Genomic DNA, 14,624 nt, shown 5'->3' on the forward strand with positions numbered 1-14,624 from the left:
TTCATACTTATTTGTCTTTGTTGTAATAGCTAAAATAAAAGTTTCTTTGTTTGGTCCCTTTGCCAGTCTGAAACCTCGAAGTGAAAGAAATCAAAACAAGGTTCACATGATGCCTTTGGTGCAAGGCGGAGTTACCGAATCTAATTTACGAGCTCGATCGAATTCAATAGTTGCGATTTAAAATTACTATTTCTCTAGAAGAACATCACTAAATATATATATAAATCATTAAGTTAAATCTCAGTAACTTCATATACTAGAATCAGAAATGATAAAATTAAAATTCTCTCTTCGTCTTCGTTATGAATTGTGATAAAATGAACTAGACAAATAATCAACTATTTACTCTTTTTTATATTTATATGTTTATTTTGCCAGCAAGCTAGCTATAAGACAATTTAATAAAGTTTCAATTAGTCTGAGATTTTATGCTAATACTTTACATTAGGTGGAGAAAATCTTGCATGATAGAAAAAGAAGATTCACTTCTTTTCTTTTTTGTTTTCCTATCACATGTTAAATAATTATATTAAAATATGGAGATTAGATTAAATTAAAATTGAACATAATTATAAAGCCTATTATCAGGGCTACACTTACAATTACATTTTTTTTATTTTCACGATTTAAATTTAAAATCATTAAAATTTATAAATCAACCGATAAAGAAGATTGAATTTTCCCTTTCAAACTTAGCATATGAAGGTACTCAACATATAAATAGATTTCAAAACACAATATATAACGAGGATACTAAAGACTTATTTCTATATTAATTTTTTTATCGATCACACTAAATGAATTTATACAAGTGAAGTGCCTTAAAATGTGTGCAAAATTGGACACATTTAAAAAGAAAAAAGAAAAAGACTATTCACGGACTATATAATCAGAATTCACGGATTGGATATTGAAGTTTGCAAACAAAGATCCAAAGCTACCAATTTCAGTTTTACAATACACCTAATCACTTTGGAAATCCTCCACATACGTGTTGCTCTCTCATAAAATTAATTTCTTCACGGGTTACACATACAATACATCTATAAAAACTATAGTATATATCAAAATTCAACAACATAACATTATAAAAAAAATGAAATAATTAAAGAGTTAAACAATAATTTTTTCGTAAGGAAAAAGAAAATAGCTATGGGTTCATCAAAGATTTCAGCAATGTTGTTCATTTGTATGATTTTCATGTCAATGTGTTTGTTACCACCAACTTATGCTGATCAATGCCCATGTACTCCTCCTTATCAACGACCCAGTCCACCTGGCGGTGCTCCGCACCCGCCACATCATCACCCTCATCCACCTAAGTCCCCCAGTAGGCCCCGCCCTCCACCATCAACTCCACGTCCACACCCACCGACCACCAAACCACCACCTCATCATGGTGGGCCACCACCTAGGGTTTTGCCACCTATCGTCTTTCCGCCACCTGTCGTGTCACCTCCTATCACTCATCCACCTGGCATTTCACCTCCAATCACTCGCCCGCCACCTGGCATTTTACCGCCTATTGTCAATCCACCTGGCATAATCCCTCCAATCACACGGCCACCTGGCATTATTCCACCAATCATAAACCCTCCCGGTATTTTCCCACCAATAACAAATCCTCCTGGAGGTGGATTTCCACCACCATCTGGTGGTGGTGGTGGTGGCGGCGGGTATCCTCCTTACGCACCTCCTGGTGGAGGTGCACCACCTGGCGGAGGTGGAGGTGGAGGCATACCTGGTATTGTTCCACCTCCACCCGCCACGTGTCCTATAGATGCATTGAAACTTGGGCTTTGTCTTGATGTACTTGGAGGATTAGTACATATTGGGATAGGTAATCCAGTGGAACATATCTGTTGCCCAGTATTACAAGGATTGCTAGAGCTAGAAGCTGCTATTTGTCTATGCACAACTATAAGGCTTAAACTTCTAAACCTAAATATTTTCCTACCACTAGCACTTTCTGTTCTTGCAACATGTGGTTTAACTCCTCCTCCTGGTTTTGTTTGTCCTCCTCTTGTTTGAATTAATTACTAGGTTATGTTTGGTCTTTTGTTTGTAATATTTTGTAAGAGGTAAAAAAATGCAAATAATTATGAGTTCCTAAGTCTTCATCTTTTTTTTGAAAAAAAAAAAATTGTGTCTTTGTTATGTTTTGGTACTTTAATTTGCTCCCACAAAATTTGGTTCAAGAAATTAACTTGACAATAATATTGGCGTGGGTTCTTATGTTTAGTTCTCTCAAATTTTTCGTAACTCAATCACACCAAAGCTAATCAAAGCGATAAACAGCTGAATCTAGTATATTATAGTAGTAAGATTCGTTTTGAGTGAACTACAATATTTGCAATTTTTTTTTGGTAGTTTTTCACGTTTTGAACTGGAAAAACATTGCAAACAAACAAAGTTGCAAAAATTGAAATTCATCACTTCTCCAGCAAAAATAATATATATGTCAATTAGATGTCGTTTGGTGCTGGCTAAGGTCGGATATCCTATAATTACGCATGAGATAAAAATTTATATTGCATTTGGTTGACACTTAACCATATAAATTTATACTATCAATCAAATGCAATTTAGATTTAATCTAATCTACTTAATCATAGAATAATATATCATCCTATATAATTCAAATTAAAAATACTTTTTCCATCTCCTAAATGATATTAATTAATTTTAATAATTATAATATCATGATAATTTAGTTGGACCCCATTCAATATAATCGTAATTTTAGCCTTCAAGTGGCCAAATTGTGGAACCGCGTAAAAAGAAAGTAAAACAAGGGAAAAGACGAAAAAGAATGTTGGACGTCAAGATCAATTACTAAAGTCTAAAGATAAATATCCACCTACAATTTGTAATATATATATATATATATATATATATATATATATATATATATATATATAGTGCATGAACTATACTTGTGGCTAATTATAGTTCTACCAAAAGCACATTGGTCCCGTTTATGAAAATATCACTTTCTAAGGTCTACTCTCCCCACCCAAAAAAAAAAAGGACATAAGAGCATGAGCCTTTGTCAAATTTAGACCATGCATAACCAATTGTTTAACTCATATCGGTGGCAGAATCAAAAATTTTATTAAAAGTTTCAAGATATAAATAGAAAATTGTAGGAAATTCAGTATCTATTATATATACGTAAAAAAATATACTTTTATCACGTGTCAATGATAGAGCATAAACTTTCATTGAAGGGTGAAGGCAAACTTCCTAGGTCTTATTTAATTATAGCGCGAAGTGTACTAGTAAATAAAAAAGAAGATTAAGATTACTAACGACATATGAGAGTTAAACGAAAATATATACATACATTTACATTTATTTAGGTTTGAAAATTACATTGGCAGATAATTTTGGGCATAGCATATTTATAAAAGTAAAAACTTTGACTAAATTGGGTTGCACATAGTCTCATAAAAGAACTTATCAAAACATGAAAAGTATTTGAGTTTTTTAATTTATTTGTCTTGATATATATAGTCAATAATACTATATTTAAAAAGTCTTTTCTTATTATTTTTTATTTATTTAGTTTAGTTTAATTTGATAAAAAAAAATTGAAAGCAGATTAATGAAAAATAACTTGTCGTGCCGATCGGATTGTGATACATTATTATAAGATAAACCTTTGGGCGAGTTATTTTTGTAACATTTTATTTATTAATTCAATCTAGTCCCATCGTAATTATTCGTAGGTACTAAAACTGTAGAAAAACTATGACTCCCTATTTAAATAGGAAAAAAAATAACTTTGTAAATATCTTTTATTTGTTATTTACAGATCTTTATGTTGAAAAAAATAATCTTATACAAGATATATAAAACAAAAATAATTTATAACGGACAATCAAAAAAATAATCATTTACAACTTTCTCTGTTCAATTTTACTTATCTATTATTTTAAAAATAATTATTTATTTTTACTTGTCATTTTAATGTATCAAGAGAAAATATTTTTTAAAAAAAAATAAATATGATTTACCCTTAGCATTAATTAACTACTTATTCTCTAAATCTTTTTTTAAAAATCCAATACCAAAATATTTAAAATATTTGGATTGATCATTATTCTTAAAATGTATGCAAAGTCTAAAATAGACAAATAAAAATAAATAAAAAAAGTATGAGATCTAGTTTAAACTTACGAACGGTACGGTAGACCATATTGTTGTTTGGTTGAAATCTAGGTCGTAGTCATGAAATTTCTCGCTAGTACGTACGAATCTCCAACCGAGATGGATTGAAGACAAATTATTTATTTATACGTATTAAGTGAATATCTTTAAATATCTAAATTTAAATTATATTATTGAGTTCTACTAAATGTGTAAGCTAGCTAGCTTTGTTTATTAATATGTACTCATTGAAGTTGGATCTATCCTACTGCTTGTTTTAGAGTAATTAATCACTTAAAAGTTTGTGTTTTTCAATTATCTCAATAAATTAAGTATATAGTTGATAGAGGTGACAGTGTTGTTGATTATAAATAGTATTATTAATAGGTAATGTTAAATGACTAAAAAATTTTGTTATAATTTGGTCTGAAATTGGAAAAAGTTTATAATATCTTTTTTATTTTAAAATAAACAGATCTTTTTTCTATTTAATAATTAAAAGATATTAAAATTAAAATAGTATAAATGTTCAAAAAGGTAAAACAACATAGTGTGAAATATGTTATTTTATCATTCTTCAATTCTGGTCAAATTTTCCGACTAAAAATGTATATTTATTATTAATAACTCCAATTAGAAATATGAATAGAGAATTAAATAAATATGACAATACACATTTTTTAAAAAATTGACATAAGGGGATACAAAAGAAAAATAATAACCTTTACCACAAAATAGACTTCTATATATTGTGAAGTACAAAAAGTACATTAGGAAATAAAATAGGAATTACTTATTTCAAGCTACAAAGGAAACAAGAAGTTACCACACACTTGAACATTGCTCATAAGCAAAACAAAATTAAAAATCCAAAAAACTCAAATCAAACTATATAGTAGTGATAGAATGAACATTCATATAGCTGACCCCAACTTATTTGGGACTGAGACGTAGTAGCTATTGTTTGTTTGTTCACTTAGGGCATTGAAAGCCAGATGGAGCTTTTTTGCCACAAACATTAAGAAGAAGGCTTAGAGAAAGAGGGACATTTAGGTTAATCCCAAGAATATTTGCTTTAATGGCAGTGCAAAGACAAAGAGCAGCCTCTAGATCAACAAGTCCTTCAATTAGAGAGCAACAAGGTTTCTTTGGTGGATTTCCAAGTACTACTCCAAGCAAATTTCCAAGAACATTAGCACAAACACCTAATTTTAGTGTATCAATAGGGCATTTGCCTTTTGAGCTAGGGCTCGGGGTTGGCTTTGGCTTTGGCTTTGGCTTTGGCTTTGGTTTAGGACCTGGACAAGTGCCACATGCACTCACAAGAGTGAAAAAAAGAAGGTTCACAAGGACAAAAAGAGCAAGGGAAGTAGTTCTCTTAGAAGCCATAGTATTTTCTAACTTTAGAAGTTTTTTAAAGTATTTGTTTATGGCTTTAGTTGATATTGAAAAAGATTATAGGAGGTGGCTATTTATAGGATTGCAAAATTAAACATCATGGTCATGTAAATATACAATAAATAATACAAAAATTAAGTTTTAGCTGGCATCACAAGCATAGATAATTATTCAAATCTCTTTAAAATGTATATATCATTATAGACATGAAGTGTTGCAAATTGCCATGTTCCTCGCCAGTCTACACGTATAATGGACAAAATATAAGAAAATAAATTTGCATATTTAACATGAAAATTGTAACTTTACTAGATCTACCTATGAGCTATGCCAATTACCACTTAGCTATGAGCTATCTAGTGACAGATTAGTGATAAATCTACTTAAGTATATATAAAAAATTAGTAGCAGATAAAATTTTTAAGCTAAGTAAAAAAAAAATTATTCTAATCCTATTTAGCTATGGATAAGCGACGAATTATAGGATGACAAATTTCGTGGCTAATTTCATATTTACTAGTCGTAACTTTTATAACTAATTCGTATGTTTTAATGTTAATTAATTATATAAATTATAAGCTATTGACTTAGTATATAGACTAATATTGTCAACTATAAGAGAATTTCGTTCTTAAAATTAAAAATTTTTAGTTAGTGGCAACGAAAAATGAAAAAAGGAATTGATAGTGCTATTTCAGATTTATGTGTTCTAAAATATATATAAAGTCCTAGTTTGGTTTCAATTAAGTTAAACACCGTTTTACCTTAAATATATGAGCATTTAAAGTTAATTTGTTTCTTGTATTATTATTTTTCTACTTCTCCACAATATTTTGGAGTGAACGTCACTAACATAAAAAATTAAAATAATTAGAATTATCTGCCAAATTTATGCATGGTTAAACAGTCTCTAAATAGCCGATATAACTAACATGTTATATCCATTGCTAATCCCTCGTTAAAATGATTTAAAGATGAACTTTTTTGTTATTTAGCGATAAAATTTGTCAGTCGTTGAATCTTTTTTCATCTTTGTGTAGTTATATTAATGTATATATTTTTTTTTATTGATTTTGAAGTTTTTCTCTTTCATTATTAATTGAATGGATTTAAAATAATGTTACGGCATGGATCGGGATTAAAATTTTTTTTGGCCTTGTTGATTTAATCTATAGCCTTGCCATAAGTAAGATTAAGTTTAATTCTTCTTTGCTTATGTCTTGTACAATATTCTTCCACTAGAAGTACCAAAAATGGTTAAATTAAAGAGAAGTGACATTTGATTAAAGTTAATTAAAGAGATGCATGATTGCATATAGTAACTTTTTTTCTCTAATTATTGTTTTTATTTGTTTTTTTCTAGGTTGTATTATTGTAATTGCTTATCTTAAATTCTGTAAGATTGTCACTTTTACCTAAAAGGCAAAGATGAGGTCAAATTATGCTTAGTCATTTAATTCCCTTGATTTAGATCAACAAATGAGAATAGGTTTAGCATAATTTGTGCTTCTAATATTTGGATTTTTGTGTTAGTTAAATCTGGGAAAATAGAATAATTATATAATTAGTCGAAAATATAGTCATTTCTTTGTTGAATTATATGGCTCAACTTGCATCTTTTGATAGGTGTAGTGGGAATCTAAGGACTTTATCGAGTCACGGACATAATAGGAAGGTACCAAAGGTCCCACACTTTAGAATAAAACAATGAATATAGCGGAGATAGAGAGGTTGTTTTCGAAAGATTATTGACTGAAATATATCGAATTTAAGAAAAGAAAGAAGAAAACAATGAATAATGCATAGTTAGTAATAAGAAAAACCGTAATAATCACTATATTAAAAAATGATCTTTAGTGATAATTAATTCATGGCACTAGCTTAACTGTCACTAAAAATGTATATTTAGCGGCAAATAACACTCCTATATTAATTTCTTTAGCAACATTTAATCGAATGACAATTAATTAAAGTTGATATATGTTTTATACCTCTTTGTTAATGTATATATATTTTATTGTCGCTAAAAGTTATTTTTGTTACGGTGAATCTATAAAAAAGGAATACTAACAAACACAAAAAAAATAAGTGAAATCGAAAACACAATAATCTACACACGACAAAAACTACAAAAATACGACTAGTCGCTTAAACATATTTTTGAGTAGTTTTCATCGTTTAAATTTATCAAAAATGAATACTTTTAATCTTTGTTAAATAATATATTAATTAACTCTAATTGTTAAATTTTGTGAAAACCAAAAAAACTCATAAATACTATGAAGTCTCATCAACAACTATATCAGACAATAAAAGCAGATTAAAAAGAGATATTGTTATTGCGCGATGATATATATCAGTAATTATTGGCATGTAATTTTGTTTATATTTATATTAGATAAATTTCTTAATATAAATAAAAAGTTTGAATCAACTATTTCTAATTTCAGTGAAATACGTCTAACTCTTCCCGTGCGGTTGTTACATTATACTATATAAATTAAATTAATAAATATTCTTACTTTAATTTATTATTTAATAACTATTATAAACTCATGTGATTTTGACGTAATTAAGTACGAACTAGGTGCAGCAAGTCCATTTTTTCCCTCCCACTAACAATTTTAGTAAATTTCTTATTTATCAAGTAAACGAAATAAACATTCGTTTACTTTTATTTGTTTATTTTAAAATTTTTACGTCCTTTTAAGAAATAAAAGAGTATTTTATCATAGACGTTCAATATTAGATCTTAAAAAATAATTTGAAAATAAGTAATGTATACTGAGGTAAAATGAGGGGAAAGAAATTATTTTTTCTTAATATGTTAAATATACGAGTAAAAGTGAATATTTGTTTTCCAAAGTACTGGACAAGTAAGAGAAAACGAGCATATCATAAGTAACGGGGGGAAAATCCCCGTGAGAACTATAATAAGGTAATACGAATTAGAAATATATTAATTCAACAGGACGTACAAACACTAATAGCACAAATCGCGCATTTAATTCCAACAATGAAAAATCGAAAATAAATCAACCCCATAGACAATGTGGGAACAAATGAAAATCAAGAAGCAAACACAAGTAATTAAAAGTCATTTAGGAACAAATAAATCCCTTTGGAGCCTCCTTAGTACAAACATTAAGAAGTAAGCTAAGTGAAATAGGGATATCAAGGTTAATCCCCAAAATATTAGCCTTAAGTGCAGTGCAAAGACAAACAGCAGCTTCCAAATCCACAAGATTTCCAAGAAGACTACAACATGGTTTTACAGGTGGAGTTCCAAGTGTTACATTTAATAAACCATTAAGCACATTAGCACAAACACCTAATTTCAAAGCATCTCTTGGGCATTTGGTTTGTGAATTAGGAGATGGACTTGGTGTTGGTTTTGGATTTGGTTTAATTGGGCCAGGGCAAGTGTAGCATGCACTAACCATAGTGAAAAAAAGAACATTGAATACAAGAAAAAGAGCAAGTGATGACTTGGCCATTTTCCAATTGATTTAATGTGATATTTAGAGGAATGATGAAGAATGTATTAATGTGGTTTGGTTTTTATAGGGTTCATGTATAAGGAAAGGAGATTAAAATAATGAAAAGAACAACATATTTTTAACCATCTGTAAGTCAGGATAATAACCAACATGGATTGTGATGGAATGATTGAGATTCCTTCACCAGAAATGGATGTATATATGCAACACTTCGTTATGGGATTCATCTATCTAAATCCGATATTTTTTGGTTGCGATGTATATAATTATGAGTAAATTAATGATTTTTTTAATAAAAAGTAAGTATGAACTGATATAATGAGTTCAAAGATAAAAATAACTTTAAATGTTGAACCCACAAACTTTAATTGTCCTAGATGTGTTAGCTCCATCCTTATTTAGAGATCTTAATTAGGTTTGAGTCTCAGAAAATAAAATATCGGTACCCCAATGCCACGTTCCCACCTCAACTCAACTCAACGAGCGAACTCAGATTTAATCATGTCCTAATACAGATATCAAACACATGCGGAAATCTAAATGTAAAAAGGTCAGGAATTTAGGCTGGCTAAGAATTAGTGTAGCATATTTTTGTAGATCTTGGAAGCATCAAGGCACATGTGAAGAAGGAAAACAAGTTGCCATGTTCCTCTAGCTGAGTTCCAAAATCTAGGAATCTTATTTGATTTATTTTATAGCCCGTGATTTTTGCCCAGAATGGCATGGTACTTAATCATTTATTTTATGTAATTCTTTAAAAATAAAAATAAAATATAGGCGAAGGCGGAATGGGAAAGGAAAATGAAGGAGGAAATTACTAGATGGAGAATCGTATACTCACCTATGTGTCTTTAACATGTTTCAGAAGGTAACTATGTTTATATCAAATCAATAGATATATGTCATATGTTTGTATATATTATCTCGTTCAATTACTTAACTATGATAAAATAATATGATTTGGTGTAAACATCGAATGGATAAAATTTTGCTATCTTTTTTTTTACCGATGATTACATATAAAATTATCTAAGAGATGTAATAACGTAAAAATCATTTCCACTAATAATAAAGTATATGAACTATACTCAATTAGTAATATGCTTTGAGGCTTTGAAAATATTGAGCATCTGATTTTTCCTTTTTAATAGTCCTGAAAATTCATGCAAAAAAAAAAATTGATGCTAAATTTCAGATACGAGTTATTTTTTGAACTTCAATCAGAAAGGGCTTGAAATTAATTACCACTGGCTAAACTTGAAACATTTTATAATACGGCTATGTTTTAAATGAAGACCCTAAAGTTGGCCCATGAAAAACAGTCCAGTAAGCCCAAAAATCAAAACAAACACCTAGCGTATATCATTTTTAGAAAATATTTATTATTTATAGCTATATAATTTTAATACATGTATATTCTATTCAAGAAGATCTTTAAAATAGCTTTAAAATTTGTAATTATTAATATGATATCTTGATAATCCGTCAATAAATAGAATTGTCATAATTTTTTATTGTTTAATGGTATAATTTATTCGTCGTTAAATAAATAATATTATTATTATAGTGAATCTCTAGCTCTTGTCTAGACCAAAAGATTAAATATAGTAAAGTAAAAAAATGAGTTAGTTGTCCTGTCACAATTGGTTGAAATTCTTGGCAGCTATTGCGCAGTTTATGCATAAAACAACAAATAAATAGCATGGTGGATCAAGTTGTTTTCATTAAATTTTCAAAATTCATCTACAATTTATTTTTATTTTTCCAAACCATGATAGTTTACTTTGAATATATGAACTAAATACAAAAAATGTGTCTATTCCTGTCACTATTAGAAAAGTCCATATTATAGGAAGATTTTATTTTAGGAGCTATTTTCAAAATTTTCTATGAATTTACATGCAAAAATCTAAAATTCATGCATTCTAGAAATGAATATATTAAGTTCAAGGCCGTCATATTTTTCAAATCCGTACAAATAACTACATGATTTACTTTCAATACGTGAATAATCATCTATAGGTGTATATATTACATATTTATCGTGGATGAAATTGAAGCTATCTCAATTAAAAGTGTTGAACTTGAACCTTGAACTGAACTATATTTAAACTGAAATAAAAATTTTAACAAATATCAAAAGATATTTATTCCTGTGATTATGAATTGTGAAGGTTGAAAATATTTTAACAATATACATGTCCAATCATAACTTTGCATTAGCATCTTTAACGATAAATTGTCAATATTTTCGGTGATTTTTCAACTTTTTTTGCCACGAACTATCAATACCACACATATTATGGTTTGTGCTATAAATAGATATAAAATTACTTGAGAACCTTAATTAATATCAGCATTCATATTTTGACCCAAAGGAATATTAATAGTTTTTCCTAGTAATTTTATTTTTCCATATTGTGATTCTAATATTGACTTCAAACATAATTATATTGATTAAAAAAATTAAAAATTTGAACATATATACGCCACACAATCTTTTGTTCTCCACAAAAGAGAAAAGTGATTTGACATTGGACTATCTAAGTTATTCCGTCTCAGAATAATTATCATGTTTAATTTTTAAAATTATATTAAATAAAATTAATTTAATAATAATAATAATAATAAAATATACAGTCAAAAATGGTGAAAAAAAATACTACAAGTTGTGATTAAATTCGTTTCATCATTATGATGAAAATATATTTTATAGTATTGATAAGGTCCATACTATTCGATTCTCAAAATGTAAAATATAACAAGTATTTTAGAACGAAGAAAGTATTCAGTAATATAAATTAAACGTGATAATTTTTTTAAAAAATGAAAACATCATTTTAGATTATTTACTTTTTCCAATAAAATGTAATGAATGCATTGACTTGAAAGGTGAAGCCTAATTAATGAGATATAGTTTTGAATTTTGTATACCTTAACGATGGAGCGCGATGAGAAGTGTCACATTATTTCAGAATGCCTTCAATTGTTAGAAATTAATAACGAATATAGAACTTAAAATTTATATTTTTTTATAATAATTTTAAATTAATATACAATAATAACTAAATCGACCGTAATATAAAAAATAATAATAATAATATAGTTACAATAGAATGGCGTACCACCTTACCATGCATCTATATTATATTATATTAATCACGTTACTAGTTCTAGCATAAAATATTTATCACAGGAACCATGATAATAGCATTTGATAGTTGTTAATAAGGCAAATTACTCATTATTAGCACATTATTAATATGTGAAATCACGGCTTAATTTTTCCTAATTTTAATTATTTATCATGCATACATGTCATTCTCTACAATAGATCATCCTGCTCTAAAGCCATAATTACTGTCTGTTAGTGTTAGGTAACTAAGTTTAATTTACATATAAGTACATATCTAGTTATGATAAAATGATTAATTAAAATTACATAAATGACAATATAATACATAAAACTTTTATACTATCAATATAATTTACTGTTTTAACTGGTCATTATTTATCATATCTTGCATGTTGTAACCACAAAAATATACTTGTAATAAGAATTAATCTTGATGGGATCCATGTTCAAAGGATAAATAATTTATCTTTTTAGGAAGAAGATCATATAATTAGACAACTAATAAAATCCAGAATAATATAAATTTATAATCCAATAATAACAATAATAATATCTCAAGTTGCATTTGCCAGCTCCTTGTCTCCACATGGACCTTTCTCAATTTTTTGAAAAGATAGAAAAATAAAATTGGAAAAAAATAAATCAGAATTTCCATCTATAAATAGCCACTCATTTCATAATCTCAAACACCAAACAAACAACATTTTCACTACTAATTAGCCACATTCAATTGTTGAGAGTACTAATTTTAATTTCTTAATTTTGGAAAAAATGGCTAAGTTTGGTGCATACTCAATTGCCCTTGTTCTCACATTCAACATTCTTTTCTTCACTATGGTTAGTTCCACTTATGTCCCATGTCCACCACCCCCACACCCCAAACCCCACCCTACCCCTACCCCCTCTACCCCCTCCACCCCATCATCAAAGGGTAAGTGCCCAAAGGACACACTAAAACTAAATGCTTGTGCCAATTTATTGGGTGATTTATTGCACCTTGTTGTTGGAAGTAGTCCAGCCAAGACTCAGTGTTGCTCTTTAATTGAAGGACTTGTTGATCTTGATGCTGCTGTTTGCCTTTGCACTGCCCTTAAAGCCAATGTGTTGGGAATTAATCTAAATATCCCACTTTCACTTAGCTTGTTGCTTAACAATTGTGGCAAATATGCACCCAAGAACTTCCAATGCAAATAAGCCAAATTTTCAATTCATATAGTTCAATTTCTTTCAGTGTATTATTTGATGTTTTGTGGGCTTATTTTCAAAAGGAAGTATACTTCCTTATTGTATTCTAGTTTGTTTACAAGGGAGGCTATAGTTATTGCCTTCTTTTCATGAAATAAATGTCATCTTTTAAAGTTTATGTTAAAATGTTTGATGTTATAAATATTGATGGGCTTAACTTTCTTCTTTTTATGTATGTTACTGTTCTATTGTAGTACTATACTAGGATCAAAAATTTTGAATCTTCGTATGATAATACTTTCTCCGTTTCAATTTGTTTGTCTGACCTTTTACTTGACCACATTGGTTAATGCATTTTAAATGTATTGAATCAAAAAATTTAAATGAATTTACCCATAAAAATGTATTGAATCGAAAAAATTTAATGAATTCCTAACCTAATTTTGAAGTTAAATTAAATTGGATTAGATCAACTCAATATTTTAAAATAAAAACTTTAGATATTTAAAAAATTAAACTTTTTTATTAATGTGATGAAAAAAAGTTTATATTGTATTGTTAGTTTAAATATATATAATATTTGTTTTGTTTTGGTTGTTTTTAAATTTTATCGTATATCATATATCGTTAAATTCATCGTTACGTAATGACAAAAAGTCTTATGTAACAACCGATTGAGCGTTATTGCATCGTTACCTTATTTTATTTATTTTCTGGAAAAAAAAAATGAAAATGCACAAGTACCCCCTCAATCTATGCCCGAAATCCCAGAGACACACTTATACTATACTAAGGTCCTATTACCCCCCCTGAACTTATTTTATAAGTAATTTTCTACCCCTTTTTAGCTTACGTGGCACTAGTTTGAAAAAAAAAGTCAACCATCGTTGGGCCCACAAAATAGTGTCACGTAGGCTAAAAAGGGGTAAAAAATTATTAATAAAATAAGTTCAGGGGGTAATAGGACCTTAGTATAGTATAAGTGTGTCTCTAAGATCTCGGGCATAGGTTGAGGGGCTACTTGGACATTATCTAAAAAAATAAAATATCTTGTTTAATTCATTCACTACACTTGTTTACAATAGCTCTACAAAATACCTTGCTTTTCTTATATGTTTGTCCTTCAAATTGCTCGTGGATGATATTATGTAGCAATGGAAAACGATACAATCTATTCAAAGATTGTGTTTATCAAGATGATACAATACAATATAATACGATACATGCATTATGTAAATTAAAGACCATCCAAA

The 14,624-nt window shown here is 28.5% G+C and overlaps 4 protein-coding genes across 4 annotated transcripts; 2 read left to right on the forward strand and 2 right to left on the reverse strand.

Annotated features, from left to right (window-relative positions):
- The first annotated feature begins 798 nt into the window (after positions 1 to 798).
- On the forward strand, positions 799 to 2,113 carry LOC101251115 (36.4 kDa proline-rich protein). The gene has a single exon (XM_004245703.4). It carries the CDS (start codon positions 1,153 to 1,155, stop codon positions 2,029 to 2,031), a length of 879 nt encoding a protein of 292 aa, XP_004245751.1. The 5' UTR covers positions 799 to 1,152; the 3' UTR covers positions 2,032 to 2,113.
- Positions 2,114 to 4,856: 2,743 nt separating this feature from the next.
- Dea1 (arachidonic acid-induced DEA1) lies at positions 4,857 to 5,596 on the reverse strand. The gene is given in 1 exon segment (NM_001246895.2): positions 4,857 to 5,596. A coding segment is annotated over 1 exon segment (417 nt). The 5' UTR covers positions 5,542 to 5,596; the 3' UTR covers positions 4,857 to 5,124.
- A 2,893-nt stretch (positions 5,597 to 8,489) lies between these two features.
- LOC101250827 (14 kDa proline-rich protein DC2.15) lies at positions 8,490 to 9,106 on the reverse strand. Its single transcript, XM_004245702.5, has one exon. It carries the CDS (start codon positions 9,045 to 9,047, stop codon positions 8,652 to 8,654), a length of 396 nt encoding a protein of 131 aa, XP_004245750.1. The 5' UTR covers positions 9,048 to 9,106; the 3' UTR covers positions 8,490 to 8,651.
- Positions 9,107 to 12,858: 3,752 nt separating this feature from the next.
- LOC101250534 (14 kDa proline-rich protein DC2.15-like) lies at positions 12,859 to 13,557 on the forward strand. The gene has a single exon (XM_004245701.5). The coding sequence runs from the start codon at positions 12,958 to 12,960 to the stop codon at positions 13,378 to 13,380; it is 423 nt and encodes a 140-aa protein (XP_004245749.1). The 5' UTR covers positions 12,859 to 12,957; the 3' UTR covers positions 13,381 to 13,557.
- The last annotated feature ends 1,067 nt before the right edge of the window (positions 13,558 to 14,624 follow it).

This window comes from Solanum lycopersicum, chromosome 8, assembly GCF_036512215.1.
Source record: "Solanum lycopersicum chromosome 8, SLM_r2.1".
In the NCBI taxonomy this organism is placed as follows: Eukaryota; Viridiplantae; Streptophyta; class Magnoliopsida; order Solanales; family Solanaceae; genus Solanum; species Solanum lycopersicum.

Excerpts from the sequence above, each read along its gene's own strand:
- LOC101251115 (XM_004245703.4), top strand. The coding sequence starts at position 1,153 with ATGGGTTCATCAAAGATTTCAGCAATGTTGTTCATTTGTATGATTTTC.
- LOC101250534 (XM_004245701.5), top strand. The coding sequence starts at position 12,958 with ATGGCTAAGTTTGGTGCATACTCAATTGCCCTTGTTCTCACATTCAAC.
- LOC101250827 (XM_004245702.5), bottom strand. The coding sequence starts at position 9,047 with ATGGCCAAGTCATCACTTGCTCTTTTTCTTGTATTCAATGTTCTTTTT.